General features: G+C 43.0%; 1 protein-coding gene across 1 annotated transcript; it reads left to right on the forward strand.

Moving 5' to 3' along the window:
- Nucleotides 1-266: 266 nt before the first annotated feature.
- On the forward strand, nucleotides 267-18707 carry utp18 (UTP18 small subunit processome component). The gene is made up of 13 exons (XM_080723821.1): nucleotides 267-617; nucleotides 2111-2262; nucleotides 2594-2689; nucleotides 3465-3526; nucleotides 3795-3904; nucleotides 4399-4524; nucleotides 5691-5865; nucleotides 6929-7029; nucleotides 8192-8282; nucleotides 9067-9190; nucleotides 10446-10620; nucleotides 13535-13677; nucleotides 17934-18707. Exons 1-13 carry the CDS (start codon nucleotides 393-395, stop codon nucleotides 17956-17958), a joined length of 1605 nt encoding a protein of 534 aa, XP_080579947.1. The 5' UTR covers nucleotides 267-392; the 3' UTR covers nucleotides 17959-18707.
- The last annotated feature ends 1768 nt before the right edge of the window (nucleotides 18708-20475 follow it).

A 20475-nucleotide genomic window follows, 5' to 3' on the forward strand; every position in this document is an offset into this window, starting at 1 on the left:
GATAACAAGTCAAGGACAACTAATAATGTCTTTATGGTTGATATGGTTGATAATGTATAGAGATATCTCTCATATATAAGTATTGTGCAATGGATGGGAGATCTCCATGTTGAGATATGTATTATGGACCTTTAACACTAGGGGGCCTCACTTATGCTTGCTAAAGCTTCTTGAAACGCTCGAATGAATTATATCCGGGTTGAGGGGTCACAGAACCGGAACCACGTGATGTAAATCTCAAGAAAACAGTACATGTGCAGATTGGAACCAGTCGCATGGGAGCGATTCTCTAAAACATTACATTCTGTGCTCATTTCTACCTAATAATAGGACATTGGTGTCTGCTTACTGTAACATAGCGGTGCTGTTGGTACAGTGTTATTATTCTAAGCATGGAAGAGATGATCAGACTCACTGACACAGGAGAAGAGGAGGAGGAGGACAGGGCTGCGGCCAAGAAGAGGAAACTTGCCATGCAGTTTGACTCCCAGAAAGAGGCGAATAAACGTCGGCAGAACGTGAATAAACTGTGCGTTCTGGGGGCCGACCCGTCCATCAAGCTGCTGGAGGATCTGGTTTTCGGAGCTGAACACGAGCTGGTGAACAACATTGTTAAGGTACTATATCATAATGTCATTCATTTGGTTCGGGTCCTTTTCGTTCCATCTACAACAATCTCACTGTTACCCCCCTTCAATGAACAGCTGGTATGGTATTATTGATAATAATGACACATTCAATCTATATCCAGCTTTTTTAACCAGCCTTGGCTTGGATCAATAATCATAGATGGCAAAAGTCAGTCATAAAATACATCTATGATTGATCCAAGGCTACTTTTTAACAATAAATTAAAGCTCATCTCTTGCAGCAGCTCAAGGTTTAATATTGGGTGGTAATATAGTGTAGTGATAGCCATAAATCATAACTCTTGTAGAGTGTTTTTATTTTGGTTCGTTAAAACGTAATAATACGTAAAAATAAACGTAAAATAAAAGCACTTTACAAGAGTTATGATTTATGGCTAGTGTAGTGATGCTGCACAAATCCCATGCATGTTATGGAGAAAGTAAGGAAACCCTCTTGTCAGTCTGTCCTGCTCTGCCTGGTTGTTTGTTTTAGACAGTTAAAATCAAACTGTTATGATTCTGATTATTTGGAATATTGTTATCTGTGGACTGGAGTGCATGGTTGCAGTAAGTCTAGACTGGCTGATATTTCATACATTGCATGTACCCGTATAGACATTTTAATGGAGAGATTCATCTTGGTGGTGTTCTTATTTGTAGCAGTATATTCACTTGCCCAATAATTGAGTTCAGGCCATTAGTCATCTATCATAACCATTTTAATGTTTTGACAGACATTTCCACTTTTCCCACAAGGTCCACACAGATCACTTTCTCCGTTACTGACAATATGGCATTCACAGCAGCATTAGTGCCGCTTCCTTCAATGAGCACATTCATAGGGGTAGGGGCACACAGATTGACAGGTGTATAATGTATATTATATACATTATCTTACCGGTATATACAGTATATACCGGTAAGACTCCCTAATCGGGAGATAAGTGACCGTCATGTCGCATACACAAACTTTAGAAGGCAATCGTAGCCAATCAGGAGGGAATATGGGAAATGGGACAGATCCATGATGACATGTCATGACTTTAGAGATACTGTGTACCGCTTTGCGTGATTTTAGGCCAAAATCTGTAGGAGCAGTGTCCAAAAATGTGTTTTGCAAAAATTGGCCAGATGGTGGCGCTATAGGAGGGCCATGTGAGAAATCAGGGGCGGAGGTTGTGATTTGCCATCCAAGGAGTGTGTGAGCAAAGTTTAACATCGATAGGTTCAACGGTGGCAGAGATTAGAGTAGGGCAAAAGTGTGACAGACAGACAGCCGGTGGAGCTTTTCATAGTAACTTACGACCTGCCGGTCACAATTAATTTAATACCAGAAGAACCATAGTATGTCTTTCCATAACCCGTGTTAATGTATAGGTTTTCTGATATGTTGGTTTTTAGGTTTTTATTCCCCCCTCTCTCTCTCTCTCTCTCTCTCTCTCTCTCTCTCTCTCTCTCTCTCTGTGTCTCTCTCTCTCCAGGATAAAGCTCAGAAGCCTAGCCTGCTATTGGATGATGATAAAGACGATGGCAACGAGTCCAGCGAGTCGGAGACAGAAAACGAGTCTCGTCTGCGGGTCCCGACGTTCAAGAAACCGGCCTGGGAGGATGATGATGATGACCAGGAGGAAGAGTAAGCAGCTGTGTGTGTGTGTGTGTGTGTGTGTGTGTGTGTGTGTGTGTGTGTGTGTGTGTGTGTGTGTGTGTGTGTGTGTGTGTGTGTGTGTGTGTGTGTGTGTGTGTGTGTGTGTGTGTGTGTGTGTGTGTGTGTGTGTGTGTGTGTGTGTGTGTGTGTGTCCACGATACGATTATCGTGAGAGTTTTTTATCACCATAAACGATAATATCGCTTAACGTCCCATCCCTAGTGGAGTCATCCATTTTCATCTCCCTCGCTTCATGGCTCACCAGTCATCTGCTGTCCTCATGTCCTCCTTGTCCCCTCTGTTGTGTCTCTCTCCACAGGGTGGACATGAGACATCGTTTCCGTAAGGACTTGACCAAAGGAACCGCGGAGTCGACCATGACCAAAGAGAAACTACAGCAGAGAATGAAGGAGCAGTGAGTAGAGGCCGACAGACAGACATTTACTATAACTACAGATACTGAGGTTGGATTGGATGACATAAAAGGCTGAATTCTGCTTCTGTGATTAATTCGCTGTAGCTACAGCAACTAGCAGGTGATTTATTGTGACCGTAGGTCCATCTTGACCGTATCTGTCCGTCCGGATGGTAACGCTTGTCTTTTTTGTTGATTGACTCTCATGCTCTGACATCACTGTGATGTCATGGGAACCAAATCCCTTTTATTGCCATATATGGAGATCCCTGTGATGCCACAGGAACCAAATCCCTTTTATGCCCATATATGGAGATCCCTGTGATGCCAGGGTAACCAAATCCATTGTATGCCCATACTGTATGGAGATCCCTGATGTCATCAATATTAAGCCCATATCTGGGAATGCAAATATATATAATCACTGTGATGTCAGGGGAACCAAATCCCCTTTATTGCCATATATATGGAGATCCCTGTGATGCCAGGGGAACCAAATCCATTTGGCCAGATGGCCAAACATGGCGCGTTTCGCCCTTAGGCGTCTTACTGGTTATAGATACTGTATGTGTATGCTTTAACCGTGTTGTCTGTTGCGTCACCTCCACAAAACTACATGGTAGTTACTCTACAGTACCAAGAAGTAATGTTGTTTACCCTGTTTTTGATTTCAAGATTTTGCAATTTATCACAAAACAATCTGTCAAAACATCTGTAATGGTGGTCTAGGGCAGTGTTTCTCCACCTTTTCAGGTTTGATTTTGTCCATCCTCAGGTTTCAGAAGGCGATGGGAGGAGCTCCCTCTTGGGCAGAGATCAAAGTCACAAAAAAGAAAGGTTAGAAAAAACCTCAGCCTTTTTGTGAAATTCTGTCAAGATGGTGATCTGGAGGAGAAGAACAAAAAATCACAATACCCAGAATATCTTCTTGTGATATTTATAAACATTGCAATATGTATACCGTACCTATATTCAGGTGTAGAAAATCAACCTGTAAAATTCTAGGTGACGTTTCATCACACTGGACTGTGTCATGGTTGTTTGTTTGTTTGGTTATTCTGTCAAAAACGTACGACTCCAATAACTTCCCCTCTGTCCGCATCAGCCGAGGAAGACGACGACGAAGATGAACTGGACGAGGATGACGAGAGCCTTCTCAGGACAACGGGGAACTATGTGGTGTCGTCAGACAGCCTACCTTCAGGGATCCTACGGGTCAGTAGATATGGTTCATGCTAGCGTCAGGGCGAGTGGAAGACATGAGGGTCATCCATGTTCTGGTGATGTTTACGGCAGTGGTTCTCAACCTTTTCAGGACGCAACCCCCAAAATAATCATATTTTAACTGGGGGACCCCCCACCCCGATGAGCACTAAGAGTTGAGGCATTACATTGTGTATAACACGGTTCTATTGTGAAAATAGAAGATCTACATGCTCACAACGCCTCGCAACGTTGTGAGCATGTAGATCAGCTATTTTCACAATTTCTGCCTCTAATATTTGACAATTTGGCCATTATTTAATTTGTCATGTTAGAGGTATTAAAAAAGTCCTTAAATTGTCACTTTAGAAATGTACTATACACTTAAACGTTATGTTGGACACACAGGTTGAAAACCACTGGTTTAGGGAATCAAGATGAGGAAATTATAGTAATTGGTCCTCACAAATCTATGAATGTGGTGTTGTGAATGTCTTGTCTCCCAGATGAAGAGGTGTCTGAATGCCAATAACGCGCAGCCATCAGACAGCAAGCTGACCACGGTCCAGTTCCACCCTTCAGCTCAGGTCATCATGACAGCAGGCCTCGACCAGGCAATCTCCCTCTTCCAGGTACAATCAAATTATTATGCGTCTCCAAGGGACCCCCGCCTATCAAATGTCTTAATCTTGTGAATAGTATTTTAAAGATGAGAGTGAAACTGTTAACACGTTGACATTGGTGTGGTCTTTACAAATATGCATTTTTTCATCATTCATCCACACATTCAAGCAGAAACAAAGTGTCTTATTTATTTAGTTATTTACTTATTTGATTTAAGATCAGTCCATTTCTTTCTATTTAAGATGCTGTACATCAGTGGTGTGTTCTAACGTGATACACATTATACTTAGTGTTTTCGTAGCCAAGCGTAGCCATTCAGAGAAAGCATATCTTGATACGCATCTGATACTGGGGCAGCAAGAATGTGGACTTCGATAGCTTAGTCTGAGGTGAAGATGTATGGCTATTGTCTTTTTTGAGGCGATAATGGCAGCTGGCTAAGGACTTCACACAGTAAACAATAGACATGCCACACTTCATAGCATTCTAACTTAATTCAGTGAACACACGCGCGTGTGTCTGTATATGCGCACATGTGCCGTGTGCGTGGGAGGGAGGGAATAATTACAGGTGCCATCCAGAACAATGTAGAACACACCACTGCTGTACATGCATTAACCACCATGAGCTTCAGTTGTCTCTGTTGTGACCAGTGGCGCAAGTATCAAAGCGCATACCTTTCACTGCCACTTGGGGGCGCCAATGGACATGGAAGTGTGAAAACCCCGACCAGGACAGTTTTTATCTTTTTGAGCGGTGGTCACAACGCTCCTATACGTGGCCGTGTGTGTGGGTCTGTCTGTCTGTCTGTCTCCGTGTCTGTCTGTCTGTCTGTCTGTCTGTCTGTAGCCTGCAGTAACCTTTTCTGACCACACATGTTAAGGGAGGGGCGCTGTTGCACACACACACACACACACACACACACACACACACCACCGCTCAGTTCACACGAGTGTGATTTTTTAGATATAATCCAATTCTAGTCTTCGACACAAACATTGACTTGAGACAGTCAGTGGTTATCAGAGACAGTGTTTGTCATGTCTCTGTCAACCTCATGTCCTGTTTTATACTTTAACCCGATTTGACGCCTTGTTGGCTTGTAGATCAGCTATTTTTGCCGGGTTGAAAGTGGTTAAAGTCCCTCGAGCTCAGCTGCTCTTTGCCTCCTCAGGTGGACGGTAAGACCAACCCCAAGATTCAGAGCATCGCCTTGGAGCGCTTCCCCATCCACAAAGCCCAGTTCACCACGGACGGAGAGAAGGTGGTGGCCACCAGCCTCACCAACAAGATGTTCTACATCTACGACATGATGGAGGGCCAGGTGGTCCCCGTGCTCACAGTCAGAGGTGAGGAAGAGGAGGAGGACTAGGGGTGTAACGATACATTTAATAGCGATACGATACGCATCACGATACATGGTTGACGATACGATACATGGACGATATTGGTTCATTCATGGCAATACGGTATGATTCGATTCAATGATTTAAAATCAATATTGTAACTATTTAGCGGGTTAGGGTAATTGATTAGAGCATGCTCTGGTGAACGTCAATAGTGCAGGTTTTTTAAGGGAGAATCTATTATTATGGATATAAATAAGTAAATACTGTGATTCTCTAGCAAATACATGGACATCATTATTTCTACACACATGGAGAAACCTTGACATGAACACAGAGATTACAACATATTTGGCCTGGGCCACAGGCTAGTGGTCCAGGCACCTAGGCTGGTAATCCAGCCTTGCAGCGTCGCGCGTTCGAGTCCCGATCCTGACGACCTCTGCTGCGTGTCACCTCCCCTGTCTCTCTTCCCGCTTCCTGTCTGCCTATCAATAAAGGCAGAAAAAGCCCAAAAAATATCTTTAAAAAAAAGAGAGAGATTACAAACATGTATCGATAGACCAAGAGTAGCTATATGGAATGGAATTAGTGAGACCCCTCTTTTTTATTTTCCCTCTTAACATACTGAGTGTCTCTACCGGGTGCTAAATACAAGGCAAAATACTTAGTTTGCATACAATCGATTATTTGCTTTGCAAAACGATTCGATACCGATTATCTGCATTGTAAAGCAATACAAAACGGTACGATATTTTACTTTTGCATATCGATTTACTATATATTGTTACACCCCTAAGGAGGACTGTGTGACTGTGCCGAATCCCATCCCTCCCCAGATTTTAGATTGCACGTCTGGATGAAAGAAATCTTTCATTGTATTCCTATACATACGTGTCGTGACTCATGATATGTCTCCTATGCAGTTGTTGTGACGAGAGTATTAGTTTTGTGTGTGCGTTATTGATTGATTGATTGATTGATGTTTCTATTGACAAAAATGCATGAACATATATTTTAAATCTTGAGATTCAATGACATTGATGTGGTTTCTGGTTGTGTTTAGGTCTGAATGAAGCCAAGGTGAAGGAGTTCGCTGTCTCTCCAGAGGGAGATTCTCTGCTCCTCACTGGAACCCGTGGATACCTGCACGTCCTCACCTTAAAGGTAGGTTCACGGTTCACAGCGCAGGTGTTTGGTTGACGAGTGACTTAGAAATTCGCTGTCGCTGCTTGTGCCTGTTTGAGTGAGTGGCAAATAAACCCTTCTTGATCATTGAGTTGTTATTTATCTACTTAAGCTAGGAAACCACCAGGCGCACAGGCAGGCATAAGTTCACTATTGGTTCAAGTGCACTGGACGCTTCATGTGACACCACGGCGCTACATCAGTTCTTTTGGCAGGATCACGCACACGCACGGTTGTGCACTAGCTTGCATGCTAGAATCTCTGATTCATGAGCTAAGCACCCAAATTGCTACTTTGCATAACAGGTTGTGCCAATGCATCCTCACTCCGTCCTCACATACACTATACTGTATATAAGGTTATAACTTATAAGCAATGCAGCATTTTGTCTACATAACTTATAAGCAATGCAGCATTTTGTCTACAGTACTGATGCTGCCAGTATCCTATCTGCACGCAAGAAGAATGCCTCTCCTCAGTCGCCGTGGAAGAAGAGAAAACTAGTTCAAAGCAAACTCGTTTTGCTACTACGATGTGCGTGTAACTTCATTAAAATAAGGTTCCCCCAGTATAAATCGCACCTGTGCCTCACTTCACATGGTATCAAACACAACACACGTGCACTGTCCGTCGGTCTACGTTGGTCTTGTGTGACCGCAGCTGTTGGTACTGCATACATAGCGACAATAGCGTTGGTACTGCATACACAAAAGTCAAACTTAGGAGCGTTTAGTACCACTCAAAAGAATCACCGTTATACCCCTGATAAGTGCCCCCTGCTCCATGTTAATGAACGCAGCCGCTCTCACTGGCTGGTCGCTCCACCCGCGACCGGACAGATTTATTTTCAACTAAAAAAAAAGGTTGTCTGCACGCATTCTCATTGAAATGCATTGACCAGTAGTCCCCGCTGTGGCCAGGTTTGGCGAGAATAGTCGAGTGCAAACCTGCAAGTCACTCTTTTGTTGGGTTCTCAGCATGTTTGTACTTTGTTGTGCAGTGAAAATAGCAGATCTTTAGGCTCACAAAGCTGGTCAATCTGCTCCTTTTGAAAATGTTTAATGACATGCCTGGTTGAAACCGAAAGTGGGTAATGTGTTTGTTTGTTTGTTTGATGACAATCTTTGTATGCGTTTTCCAGACAAAGGAGGTTGTACGCAGTATGAAAATTAACGGAAATGTCGCCGGAGTCGCCTTCAATCGCGACGGCAGCAAGATCTACACACATTCAGGTCGGTTCATACGCTCCTTGTTTGGTGTGCGTGGGCGTGCGTTCACATTTGCTGAAAGACCTATTTATATGATTCACCATCATAAAAAAATAAATAAAAGAACAATAAGATTGTGAACATGGTGGTGGTCTTTAACATTTACAACAGATTATTTAATGGGTTCAATGTAAGCAATAATGAAATGAAAATACATTGTAATTATACCAGCTCTGGTTGTTGTTAAACACCATAGCTGTTGTGTAAGTCATGACCTCAGCTGTAGTAACACTAGTTGCCAGTAATTACAGCAAGTTGCCAGTAAGCATCGCCCACAAGCTGTCAAACGTAGCAGTGAGTTATTATTGTGATTATACAACAGAGAAATTCAGTGTTTTGAGGAGGAGCTCCAGTTTTATCATGTTATAATGAGATTTTGTTGAGGATTAGGATTAGGGTTAGTGTGTCAAAGTGTATTGGCACAAGTGTGTGTGTGTGTGTGTGTGTGCGTGCGTGTGCGCACGTGTGTGCTCGCGCGTGTGTTCATCTTTGGCAGCATAGGTCCTAGGATATAGGATGGTTGTAAGAGGCTTCCAACAACTTGTAAATATGTGTGTCATTGTATTTTATCTCTCATTTGGACATACATTTGTGTGTGTGTGTGTGTGTGTGTGTGTGTGTGTGTGTGTGTGTGTGTGTGTGTGTGTGTGTGTGTGTGTGTGTGTGTGTGTGTGTGTGTGTGTGTGTGTGTGTGTGTGTGTGTGTGTGTGTGTGTGTGTGTGTGTGTGTGTGTGTGTGTGTTATACAGAGGAGGGGGAGGTGTACGTGTGGGACTCTCGGAGCAGCCGCTGTTTAAACCGGTTCACAGATGAAGGCTGTGTGCATGGAACTTCCATTGCTGCTTCCAGGAATGGACAATACCTGGCCTGCGGGTAACTAACACACAAACCAAAAAGAACTGGCCTCACCTCATCCTCCTTTTGAAAACATAAGAATCTTTATAGAAGGTATCACATTTGTTAGAATGAAAAAGCGGGTGCAAATTGCGGAAATTGTAATAAAATTGCAACGGTAGGTGGGCTAAATGTGTGCGTGGGTAGGGCTGTCACAATTATTACATTATTGTCTAATCGCAATTATTTGACATAATCGCAATTATTTTATGATAATCGTCATAATCGTTTACATGTTGATTTTTTTAATATATATATATGTCATAGTATATTAGAGAAACAGCACATTCGAGACGCGGAGCACTCGTGGTGCGGCACGGGGCGGAGCAAGCGGTCGCCACAACAACGTACTCCAGGCGGTGCGCCGCTCTATTGTCCACGACACTGCGAGCGGCTACCGAAGCCCCCCTGTATCCACGAAGCCCAAACGAGTTACGAGGCCCCCCTGGGTCCACGAAGCCCCAAGCGGCGCGAAGGCCAGCGGACCTTGGTCCTGCTCTTCGCCCCCGAGCGCCGCAGGCGCGAGTGGCCGCGAAGAGCGGGCCAGGGCCGCGCGGCCGGCGGAGCGCCGCGCGAGTTACGAAGCCGTGGTGAATGCAATCGTTATATTTATGCCCAGGCCGTAAGGCCTGGGCAAGCGCACGTTAAACGCCCTGTCCAAGTGACTACAATGGAGCTAATGGCTAGGCTAGGCTAGGCTAGGCTAGGCTAGGCTAGGCTAGTAAATAAAGAGTAAACACTTCCGGTCTGCGGCGAGTTCAAAGCGTGACGTAACTCTCTTATATACACTCTGGTGAATGGCAGAGCAGTGGCTGACGTCGCCATCTGGTGGTGATTAGTGTGTGGTGAACGTCAAAACGAGTGCTCCTTGACAACTTTTACTGGTTTCTTGAACATACTGTAACATATATATATTCAAACATTAAAAAAATTAAAAAATAGTGGAAATAGCCGATCTACAAGCTCGTAGAACAGCTTGTAGAACAGCTATTTCCACTATCAATGTTCTTTTTAAAGTGTAAAGTTGTCAAATATGTCCTTCATTTCTTTGTATATTTGGGTTATGTGTCATATCTGCCATGTGCAACTTCAAAGCCTACAAGCCAAACAGGAATGTAATTGTCAACTGCAGAAACACAATTAAATCGTTAATCGCAATTATTTGAGTGACAATTAATCGTCACATAAAATGTCATAATCGTGATGGCCCTATGCTTGCGTTCCCCGTTCCCAGATCCCAGTCGGGTGTGGTGAACGTCTACTCCCAGGAGGCGTGTCAGGGCTCGGCCAATCCCAGGCCTCTGAAGGCGGTGAAGAACCTGCTGACCACGGCCACCTCCTTGACCTTTAACCCCTCCTCTGACATCCTGGCCGTGGCCTCGTCGGCTGAAGACGAGGCTGTGCGACTGGTGAGTCGTCATCCATGTCCCAATTCAGTGGTCCTCAATCTTTTTTTTCCTCAAGAGTTACAAAGGCCCATGCATACTCCACTTTTAGGTGATAAGGTTATCACCTTTTTTCACAATATTTATCTGTGGAACTGAGACAGACAAAATTGAATGCCTCAACTAGCGAGGTGTAGCGAGCTGAAAAGGTTGAGAATCACTGCATTAACCCATTTGTAGCCGATCCCGAGAATACTCGTGAAAAATACTAGAGTACTCGGAGTGCCGATCCCGAGTATACTCGCGCTATATACTGTATATACAGTAAAGCTGGCAATCTTACCCTACGGTCCGTTGGAAAGTGCTGGCACGATTGGACTCGCCGATTCATCATCATCGCAGATCCACGTGCACAAAATAGTAATCCCTTAACATGGTAGCCGACGGTCTATCTCATCTTTAATGTCCATTTTCTCCAAAAAACACTTTTGAAGCCAAGGATGGCATTAGATTCTCGCCATAATAACACAAGCTGAAAGGCAACGATCGGCCATTACTCCAACCGCATGGGACTATGACCACTTCCGGAGAATGACGTCATGACGTCAAACAGGAAAAATCGACTTCTGGCCTTCAAAATAAGAGACTGGCCGCGGACGGAGCAGGCGAAAGGCGTGCTGGACATTTAACCCGTTCATGTCTGGAGCACTAAATGGGTTAAGACATTGGTCCAGGGACCCTCTGGGTCCGTTGAGGCTGTTCTAAATGGACATTAAAGGCCCGTGCATACTCCACTTTTAGGTGATATGTAGAGATGGACCGATTGCAAAATTCTTGGCCGATTCCGATTTCCGGTTTTATTAAATTCTGATCTGCCGATACCGATTTTTCCGATACCGATTTTCTATCTAAGAAAGAACAATAATTATACAATACACCATATATTTTTTGGCTTGAGTACCCTTTCCATGATTTTTTTATCCAAGTACTCCCTTTCCCAGACAACATTTTGCTTATATAACTGCAATTAAAACCACAACTATGGTAGGCTATATGCATAACACCCCTGTTCAACAATATAACATCACAAATAAGAAATGGAGTGAGTTTCAAACAGTGCATCCTGAGCAGATTTATTTTCAACACTGACAATAAGATTCAGTCAGTTTTCATGTCAATAACTAGTAATCAACAACCAATCATCAACTGATCAACAAAATTCAAAAACACATCTCAGTTGGCTGGTATTCTACCATGTAATTTCTTCAGTATCCCATGCAGTACCTCTGGGTATCACCAGGGGTACTCGTAGTACCCCAGTTAAACACTGGAATAGTTGACTTTCAATGTCACAATCAACAATTTTTTAAGCAGCACTGAGTTAACTTAAGAAAATAAAACTTGAACTCAATCTAGTGCAATGTTTGTACTTGAAAAATGAAAGCTGGTGCTATTTAACTATTATTATTATCATTGTTATTAATATGCTGGTGAAATTGGCTTGGCAATCCTTTCTGTTTTTATACTGTCATTAGTATCAACAAGCAACCCCCCTGGTTGCTTGTTTCTCAATCAAAAACAAAACCTGGCAACATTGGGTGATGAGACTCAGAGAAGTGTTTATCTTAGCACAGGACGCTAAACAAGCAGGCTACAGTGGACACTCATGCTGCTCATGATTACATGCATTTATGTAGCGCAATATTTGGGATATGTGTGGCTGGCTACCAACAGGGAGGGAACATCGGAAAATCACTGTTGATAGCACGTAAAATAGACGATTCGCACGGGAAATAAAATAGACGCTTCTCGGACATTTTTAGCGCTTCTTCGGCAGCCTTTGCTATAGAGCACATAAAGCGTGTGCATTAATCTGGCCATTCTTTAGCATGATGTGAGTTTGTATGCCTTGTAGATCAGCTGTTTTCGACTAAACTCACGCAGCCAGCCACCAGTACACCACTCGCTGCTGTTCGTTGTGGGTGTGAGAGTCAGAGTGTGTGTGGAGGGAGGGAGGGACGGGGAGAGAGAGCGAGAGAGATAGACGGAACACTATAGCACCGTTCAGCTCGCATCGTTGCTTTTGTTCAGATGTACTGTAATGAGATGGAGTTATTTATTTGAGCGAACGGGTAATATCAATGCAAAGAGCGAGTTTTGGATCATCCTGGCACACAGTGAAATAAGTCCAAATCTGCGACATGTTTTCTTCATGAGTCTGTTAGCGTTAGCTTCGCTGCTGCTTTGTTTTGGTCAGCGCGCGTTGAGCCACATGTTGCGTACTGCGAATGTGTGTCATTTTTGATCGGCGGAAAACCGGAAATTACGTTAGGACCGGCCGGTCACCGATTGAGGCCGATTTTATATAATACCGGCCGATTTTCGATACCGGCCGATACCGATGTCCATCTCTAGTGATATGCCTTTCACCTTGGAGGTCCTGGGTTCGATTCCCGCTGGGGACGCTGTGGGCACTGGGGGCATGTTCTCTCCTCTGCGTCATAAGTGGGGTTTGGTGAAAGGGCCTTGCTGTGTGGAGTTAGCATGTTCTCCCCGTGTCTCCTAGGGTCTTCACAAAAAACATGCAGTAATCCTGGTCTCTACTGCCTCCCCCTGGCTAGCCGGGGTGCCTGATGGAGGGGAAAGGATCTATTTGGAATAACGTGTTCCTTCCACGCGTTACGTCCAGCCGGGGAATCTCTCCCCTGTCAGGTGAAAAGAAACGGCTTGGACTACTCGTGTATAGAAGGAAGCATGAGATCAGTCCGCTGCTCCCCACTGGCAGAGGGAGTGTAGCGCCCAGGATTACATTAGATAATTGGCGCTGGGTGAAAAATGGGTTGCAAAATCGTGGGATAAAAAAATAAATAAAAATAAATCTATTTGTTTGGACGTCAATCTGACTTATTGTGTCCTGTCTTGTGATTTTTGTCTCCAGATCCACCTGCCCAGCCTGACAGCCTTCTCCAACTTCCCCGTGGCCAACAGGAAGGTGGTGCACCGTGTCAGCTGCTTCGACTTCTCCCCGCACAGTGGCTTCTTCTCCCTGGCTAACAGCAAGGGCGTAGCCCCACTCTACAGGTCAGTCGTACACTGAGGAACATGCTTCCATAGAGGGGCCGTTTGTACATCAACCCCGCTGCCAGTGCCATATTAGCACTTTGAGTTCCATAGTTTTGCCATAACTAATGTAGATTACTGCCAAGGCTTTTCTATTGTATTTAGGGGGGGTTTAGACGCCTGGGGAGTCGGGGACATCTTAGGCAGTCCATGTGTTAAGAGAGGCAGCTTGCCATAACGCCACTGTAATAAATATTATGCCCAAGTTGTGCACAAGGAATACAGGAAAGGTCGACCTAAAACAAAGTCGATCCAAACTCGTTTCCCAACGGGTCTGTGGCCTTAAGCTAGATGCAGAATAGACCGAAATCTAATCTTTGCTTCTGGGGGTCCCTGGAACAAAATATTTTGCGATAGGGGTCCATCCGTGGAACAAAATATTTTGAGATGGGGGTCCGGGGTCAAAAACACATTTTGGGGGTCCTTAACCACTGTGTCTTCTAAATCCTAACAGTTTTCCTGAAAAGAACTTATGTTGCTATCATTGTTTCTCAAACTTTGTCATGTCAAGGACCCCCAGAATGATATGTATTTGGCCACGGACCCCCATCGCAAAATATTTTGTTCCAGGAACCCCAGAAGAACAGATTTGATTTTGGTCTATTCTGCATCTAGCTTAAGGCCACAGACCCGTTGGGAAACGAGTTTGGGTCGACTTTGTTTTAGGTCGACCTTTCCTGCTACCGTGCACGAGTACCTGAGACTAAAAGGTTTTACTATGTAAGATAAAGTGTTTTGGTATGAAAACATTTACACAAGTATCCCATATCATCAAACATATAATTTTCGAGATGTCTGAGTGAGTGTCTGTCTGTCTGTCTGTCTGTCTGTCTGTCTGTCTGTCTGTCTGTCTGTCTGAAACAGCGTTTCTCCTCAGTGGCTGGAGCAATTGATCTGAAATCGCATCACCATTAGCATAAGAACACACCTGACATAACTGTGAAGCCCGTTTGTCACTTTCACAAATCATCAGTGTTGGGCAATATTACTTAGGAGAGTAATCGTTACATATTACTTATTATTCCTTGGAAAAAGTAATAATGTTATATTACTTATTACTTGGAATCAAGAGTAATATATAATATATTAAGTTATATTACTTTTTTTCTTTTTTACCCCGCAAAAGAAAAGAGATGTAGGGTACAATGACACAATCTGTTTAGCCAGCTCCTTTTAGAACAGAATCCAATGGACCAATCCCCAATCACAGTTACAATGGGTGTGTATGTGATTGGGGATTGGTCCATTTATTGGAAAAATAAGTCTCCAATCAGCCAAACAAGCTTTATTTGACAGCTGTGATCAGTGCATTTACCAGACATTTAAAACTGTCAGTAATTTTGACCCTAGGCTCTGTATGGTCTTTAACTCAGAATAAAGGATATAGGCCTAATCAGAAGGAGTATCTGTAAGTTGAAAAACAATCCAGCACCAAGGAGATGAAGAGAAACTACTTCTCCCTGTGTGTCGTTGTGTGTAAATGAGAAGAGGAGGGTCTCTCTCTCTCTCTCCAGTGTGTGTGTGTGTGTGTGTGTGTGTGTGTGTGTGTGTGTGTGTGTGTGTGTGTGTGTGTGTGTGTGTGTGTGTGTGTGTGTGTGTGTGTGTGTGTGTGTGTGTGTGTGTGTGTGTGTGTGTGTGTGTGTGTGTGTGTGTGTGTGTGTGTGTGTGTGTGTGTGTGTGTGTGTGTGTGTGTGTGTGTGTGTGTGGCGACGCAATCTACGACTCGCTGCGCAACTCTGTGTCAAATTGACCTAGGCTCTCAGAGAACATCAAAAGAAGTTAACGACCGTCAATTAAGCAGCTGCATGCGCTGCTTTGAGTGCTCTCCTCTCCGGCCAGCGAGGCACGAGTAACGGAGTAACGAGGTGTTTTTTTGGCAGAGTAAAGCGTTATATATTACCGTTTTTGACAGAGTAATACCTTACACTACTCGTTACTGGATAAAGTAATAATATTACAGTAATATATTATTAGTAATTCGTTACTGCCCAACACTGCAAATCATATGCTGTATATTAGCATTTTTATGGTGTATCTACTATCTATTCTGCATCTAGCATGAGGCATATCTATTCTGCATCTAGCATGAGGCAACATGTTTACCCAGGTGTGTGTGTGTGCGTGTGCGTGTGCGCGCAGGCAGGCGGGCGGGCGGGGGTGTGTGCAGGCGGGCGGGTGGGGTTGGGGGGGGTGGTGGTGGGGTGGAACACAGTATCTGTATCTCTGTAGCCATTAAACAAAACAGGTATTTCTTACATTGATGCTCCTACATATTAGCATGCAAGCACCAGTTAAAGTTACTTTCCATCCCTCATATACTGTGTGCACAGTGCACACCCCATAACCCACACACTGCACATCATTTCGGAGCTCATATCTTTGAACGGGTAAGGGCTAGTAATAATAACATAACTTATATTTATAACAAGGTTCAAGGTTGTACTTTATTGTTACGTCTTTTGTACAGGTACATAAGAGTAAAACGTATTTATTACAAACCGAACCATGCACATGAAATTCAGTTGAGGATTCAGCGAGTTATGAGGATTTTAAATGTGGAGAGATCGCCTGCTTCAATAGACATGCAGTACAGGGGGGCATACATGGATTAGCAGGCAAGTCTCGACCTCTCTTAATGTTGACGGTCACAATGGTACGCTCCAATGCACAGCAGTGTATATCTATAGTGTGGTTCATTTCAGTTCAGCCACAATCTGGTTCATCCATCTGAACATGGTTCATTTCAGCTGAGCCACAAACTGGTTTGTCCATCTGATGTTTAGACCACACTAGCCCTTACCCGTTCAAAGATATGAGCTCCAAAATGATGTGCAGTGTGTGGGTTATGGGATGTGCACTGTGCACACAGTATATGAGGGATGGAAAGTAACTTTAACTGGTGCTTGCATGATGTAGGAGCATCAATGTAAGAAACCCGTTTCGTTTAATGGCTACAGAGATACTGTTTCCCCCCCCAGCCCGCCCGCCCGCCCACCCGCCTGCACACACACCCGCCTGCCTGCACACACACACACACACACACACACACACACACACAGAGCTGGTTAAACATTTTGCCTCAAGCTAGATGCAGAATAGATGCGCCTCATGCTAGATGCAGAATAGATAGTAGATACACCATAAAAATGCTAATATACAGCATACGATTTGTGAAAGTGACAAACGGGCTTCACAGTTATGTCAGGTGTGTTCATATGCTAATGGTGATGCGATTTCAGATCAATTGCTCCAGCCACCGAGGAGAAACGCTGTTTCAGACAGACAGACACTCAGACAGACATTCGCAAAATTATAGTATAGACTAGCCCTTACCCGTTCAAAGATATGAGCTCCGAAATGATGTGCAGATATGATGCACAAAGATATGAGCTCCAAAATGATGTGCAGTGTGTGGGTTATGGGATGTGCACTGTGCATACAGTATATGAGGGATGGAAAGTAACTTTAACTGGTGCTTGCATGATGTAGGAGCATCAATGTAAGAAACCCGTTTCGTTTAATGGCTACAGAGATACTGTCTCCCCCCCCACCCCCCCCCAGCCCGCCCGCCCGCCCGCCCACCCACCCGCCTGCACACACACCCGCCTGCCTGCACACACACACACACACACACACACACACACACACACACACACACACACACACACACACACACACACACACACACAGAGCTGGTTAAACATTTTGCCTCATGCTAGATGCAGAATAGATGTGCCTCATGCTAGATGCAGAATAGATAGTAGATACACCATAGAAATGCTAATATACAGCATATGATTTGTGAAAGTGACAAACGGGCTTCACAGTTATGTCAGGTGTGTTCATATGCTAATGGTGATGCGATTTCAGATCAATTGCTCCAGCCACTGAGGAGAAACGCTGTTTCAGACAGACAGACAGACAGACACTCACTCACTCACTCAGACAGACATTCGCAAAATTATAGTATAGATATGGATAAAATATCAGTAAAACTGCTTGGGCTCAGTGTGCACTGTATGGCCGTGGGAAAACTATTCCTTCATGACTCTCCCTGTCCTTTTCCGTATACAGTATACATTACATATCAAAGTTGATAACGCTATTATAAATCAATGGATGTTTTGCTGATTTTACCATTGAGTAAACCAATCTCCCTGTTTGTTTGTTTGTTTGTTTGTTTGTTTGTTTGTTTGTTTGTTTCCTTGCTCTAACAGACTGCTGCACTACAAGGATTTCTAAAGAAGAACTGGGTGTTGAAGAGGTTCCATTCTGTTTGGAATGTCTAAGAGGAAATATTCGTTATGTTGTTGAGTGGAAACCTTGTATGTCCAAAATAACCTTTGTTATTGATCCAAAGTAGTTATTATTCAATAAACAGCTCTTTTCATTGGCTTAACATTTATAAAACTCTACATTAGCAACTCTACAAGCACACTATGCAACGCGATGCGACTTGTGAGCTTGTAGATTGGCTATTATAGCTAGTTTGCTGTGACACTTGTACTACGAAGGAGGGCAATAATATACAAAAACATAAGAAGTTGAAATATGGAGATACAAGGTTTCTGCCTATGATATGCTATATGTTAATGTATGCATACAAGATCAATGCATAGTACCTAGTATGCATACATACTGTACATAACTGAGCTGACGGTTTCATCCAGAGCGATCTACAGGGAGGGATTTGTAGAGATTCAGTTTGTGGCGCTACTTGAAGATGAAAATGAAATGGGTTACATCTGGACACATCCTGACTTGACCTGGACTGTAGCAGAGATCAGACAATCAACAGCCTACTGCTTCCCATAAGCCAGCGTTTCTGAAACGTTTTCATTTCAAGGATCCGCAGTTCGATATGCATTAGGCCATGGACTTCCCCTCTGTAAAATCCTCAGTGCTAATTCTGACGTGCAAATGTAAAAATGGACCCATAAGGGTCCATTTGGTTGCATTTGTACGCTGTCGGCCTGCCTAGGCCCCCCTCAAGGACCCCTGCCACAAGACTTTTGTCACAATGTGATTCCATTTTATTGTTTGATAGTATTGAAGAACCAATACAATTTTTACTGTACATTATGTCTGTCTGTGTTTATTTAATTGGTTACCAAAATTCTAATGTATACTAACATTACAGTAAATAACTAACTTATGGTACTAATGTTTTCCCACAATAATGGATAGTTTTAGAGCAGAAGTAAATATTTATGCAAATAATAATAATGTTCTTTGAGTTTATGAAGTGTTGAGATATCAACTGTCCGCTGGGAGGTGTTTATTGTTTAGAATGTGCCAAACTATATAAAACAGGTAGAGAATGTCATCTCACCTGCGGTGTGTTAAGACACTTCTGACGCGCTCATGCACTTCATGAACGGTTTGGAAGTCTGTCCAATCATGAACAAATGACGAAATGAAAATAACTGGAAATAGTCTGTGGGAGGTGTGTTCTTCACACACGCGTGCTCGTGCACGCGCACGCACACACACCTGCTGTTGGAATGCCCCCTTTCCTGCTTGTCTTGTCAACCATTCAAAACATCCTGGGCCGGCCTCCAGCGGCTGGCCTGACACATCCAAACCCCTTTTTTTGATACATGATATATCCTGATGGAGGTGTTTTTGTTTGACCACTGCGGGCTAAAACATGGATTCACTTAACACAAAAAGCATTTTGATCGATTGAATACTTTACTAACAGTTCGCAAAAAGTACAGAGGTACGGTTATACAACAATGCTAAATGGATGACACAAAAAGCCCTGAGGGCTCGTTTCCATTGTGGTCCTCCTGTTTATTCAATTCATCAATACTAGGAATACATATTTACAGACAAACTGGGGGGTAATCTCCAGTTGCAAATTGCAGACTGGTGCTTTTTTATGGCGAATGTAGGCTAACTAAATAAATAACCAATCTTTATTAAAAAGTTAATGATAAAGTTATAGGCTTTATCATCATTTTAGGATTGTTATATTACTTTTGAGCAGTGGTGTAAAAAGTACTCACATATTTTACTTAAGTAAAAGTATCAATACTGCAATACAGAAATAATCTGTTGCAAGTAAAAGTCCAGAATTCAAAATGGACTTGAGTAAAAGTATGAAAGTGTTGGCATCAAAATGTACTTCAAGTATCAAAAGTAAAAGTACAAAATGTTTGAAAATAGCAGATCTACAAGCTCACAACGCTTGTAGATCAGCTATTTTCAAATAGCCAAGGTATAAAGTAGGGCTAAAGTGGTTTATTTATGTTTTTTTAATATTATAATTTATACCTGCAAAGTAACTAGTAACTAAAGTTTTCACATAAATGTAGTGAAGTAAAAGTGCAATATTTGGATCCGAGATGTAGTGGAGTAGAAGTAAAAGTATTGGAAATTGGAAATACTCAAGTAAAGTACAAATATCTCAAAATGATACACAAGTATATTACTCAAGTAAATGTACTTAGTTACTTTACAGTACACCATTGCTTTTGAGAGGTCATTCATCTCTGTGCTCTCTCTCTTCATTACTTTATTTACAGTGATGGAAAAAAGTACTCACATGTTTTACATTTGAGTAAAAGTATCAATACTGCAGTGTAGAAATACTGTTACATGTAAAAGTCTGGAATTCAAAATGTACTTAACAAATGTAAAGGTAGGAATGTATTGGCAATTTGGCCTCAAAATGTACCAAAAGTAAAAGCACAAAATGTTTGAAAATATCAGCTCTACAATCTCACAATGAGTTGAGAATTTGTAGATCGGCTA

This window comes from Nannobrachium achirus (assembly GCF_963921795.1).
Source record: "Nannobrachium achirus genome assembly, chromosome: 4".
Classification (NCBI taxonomy): domain Eukaryota; kingdom Metazoa; phylum Chordata; class Actinopteri; order Myctophiformes; family Myctophidae; genus Nannobrachium; species Nannobrachium achirus.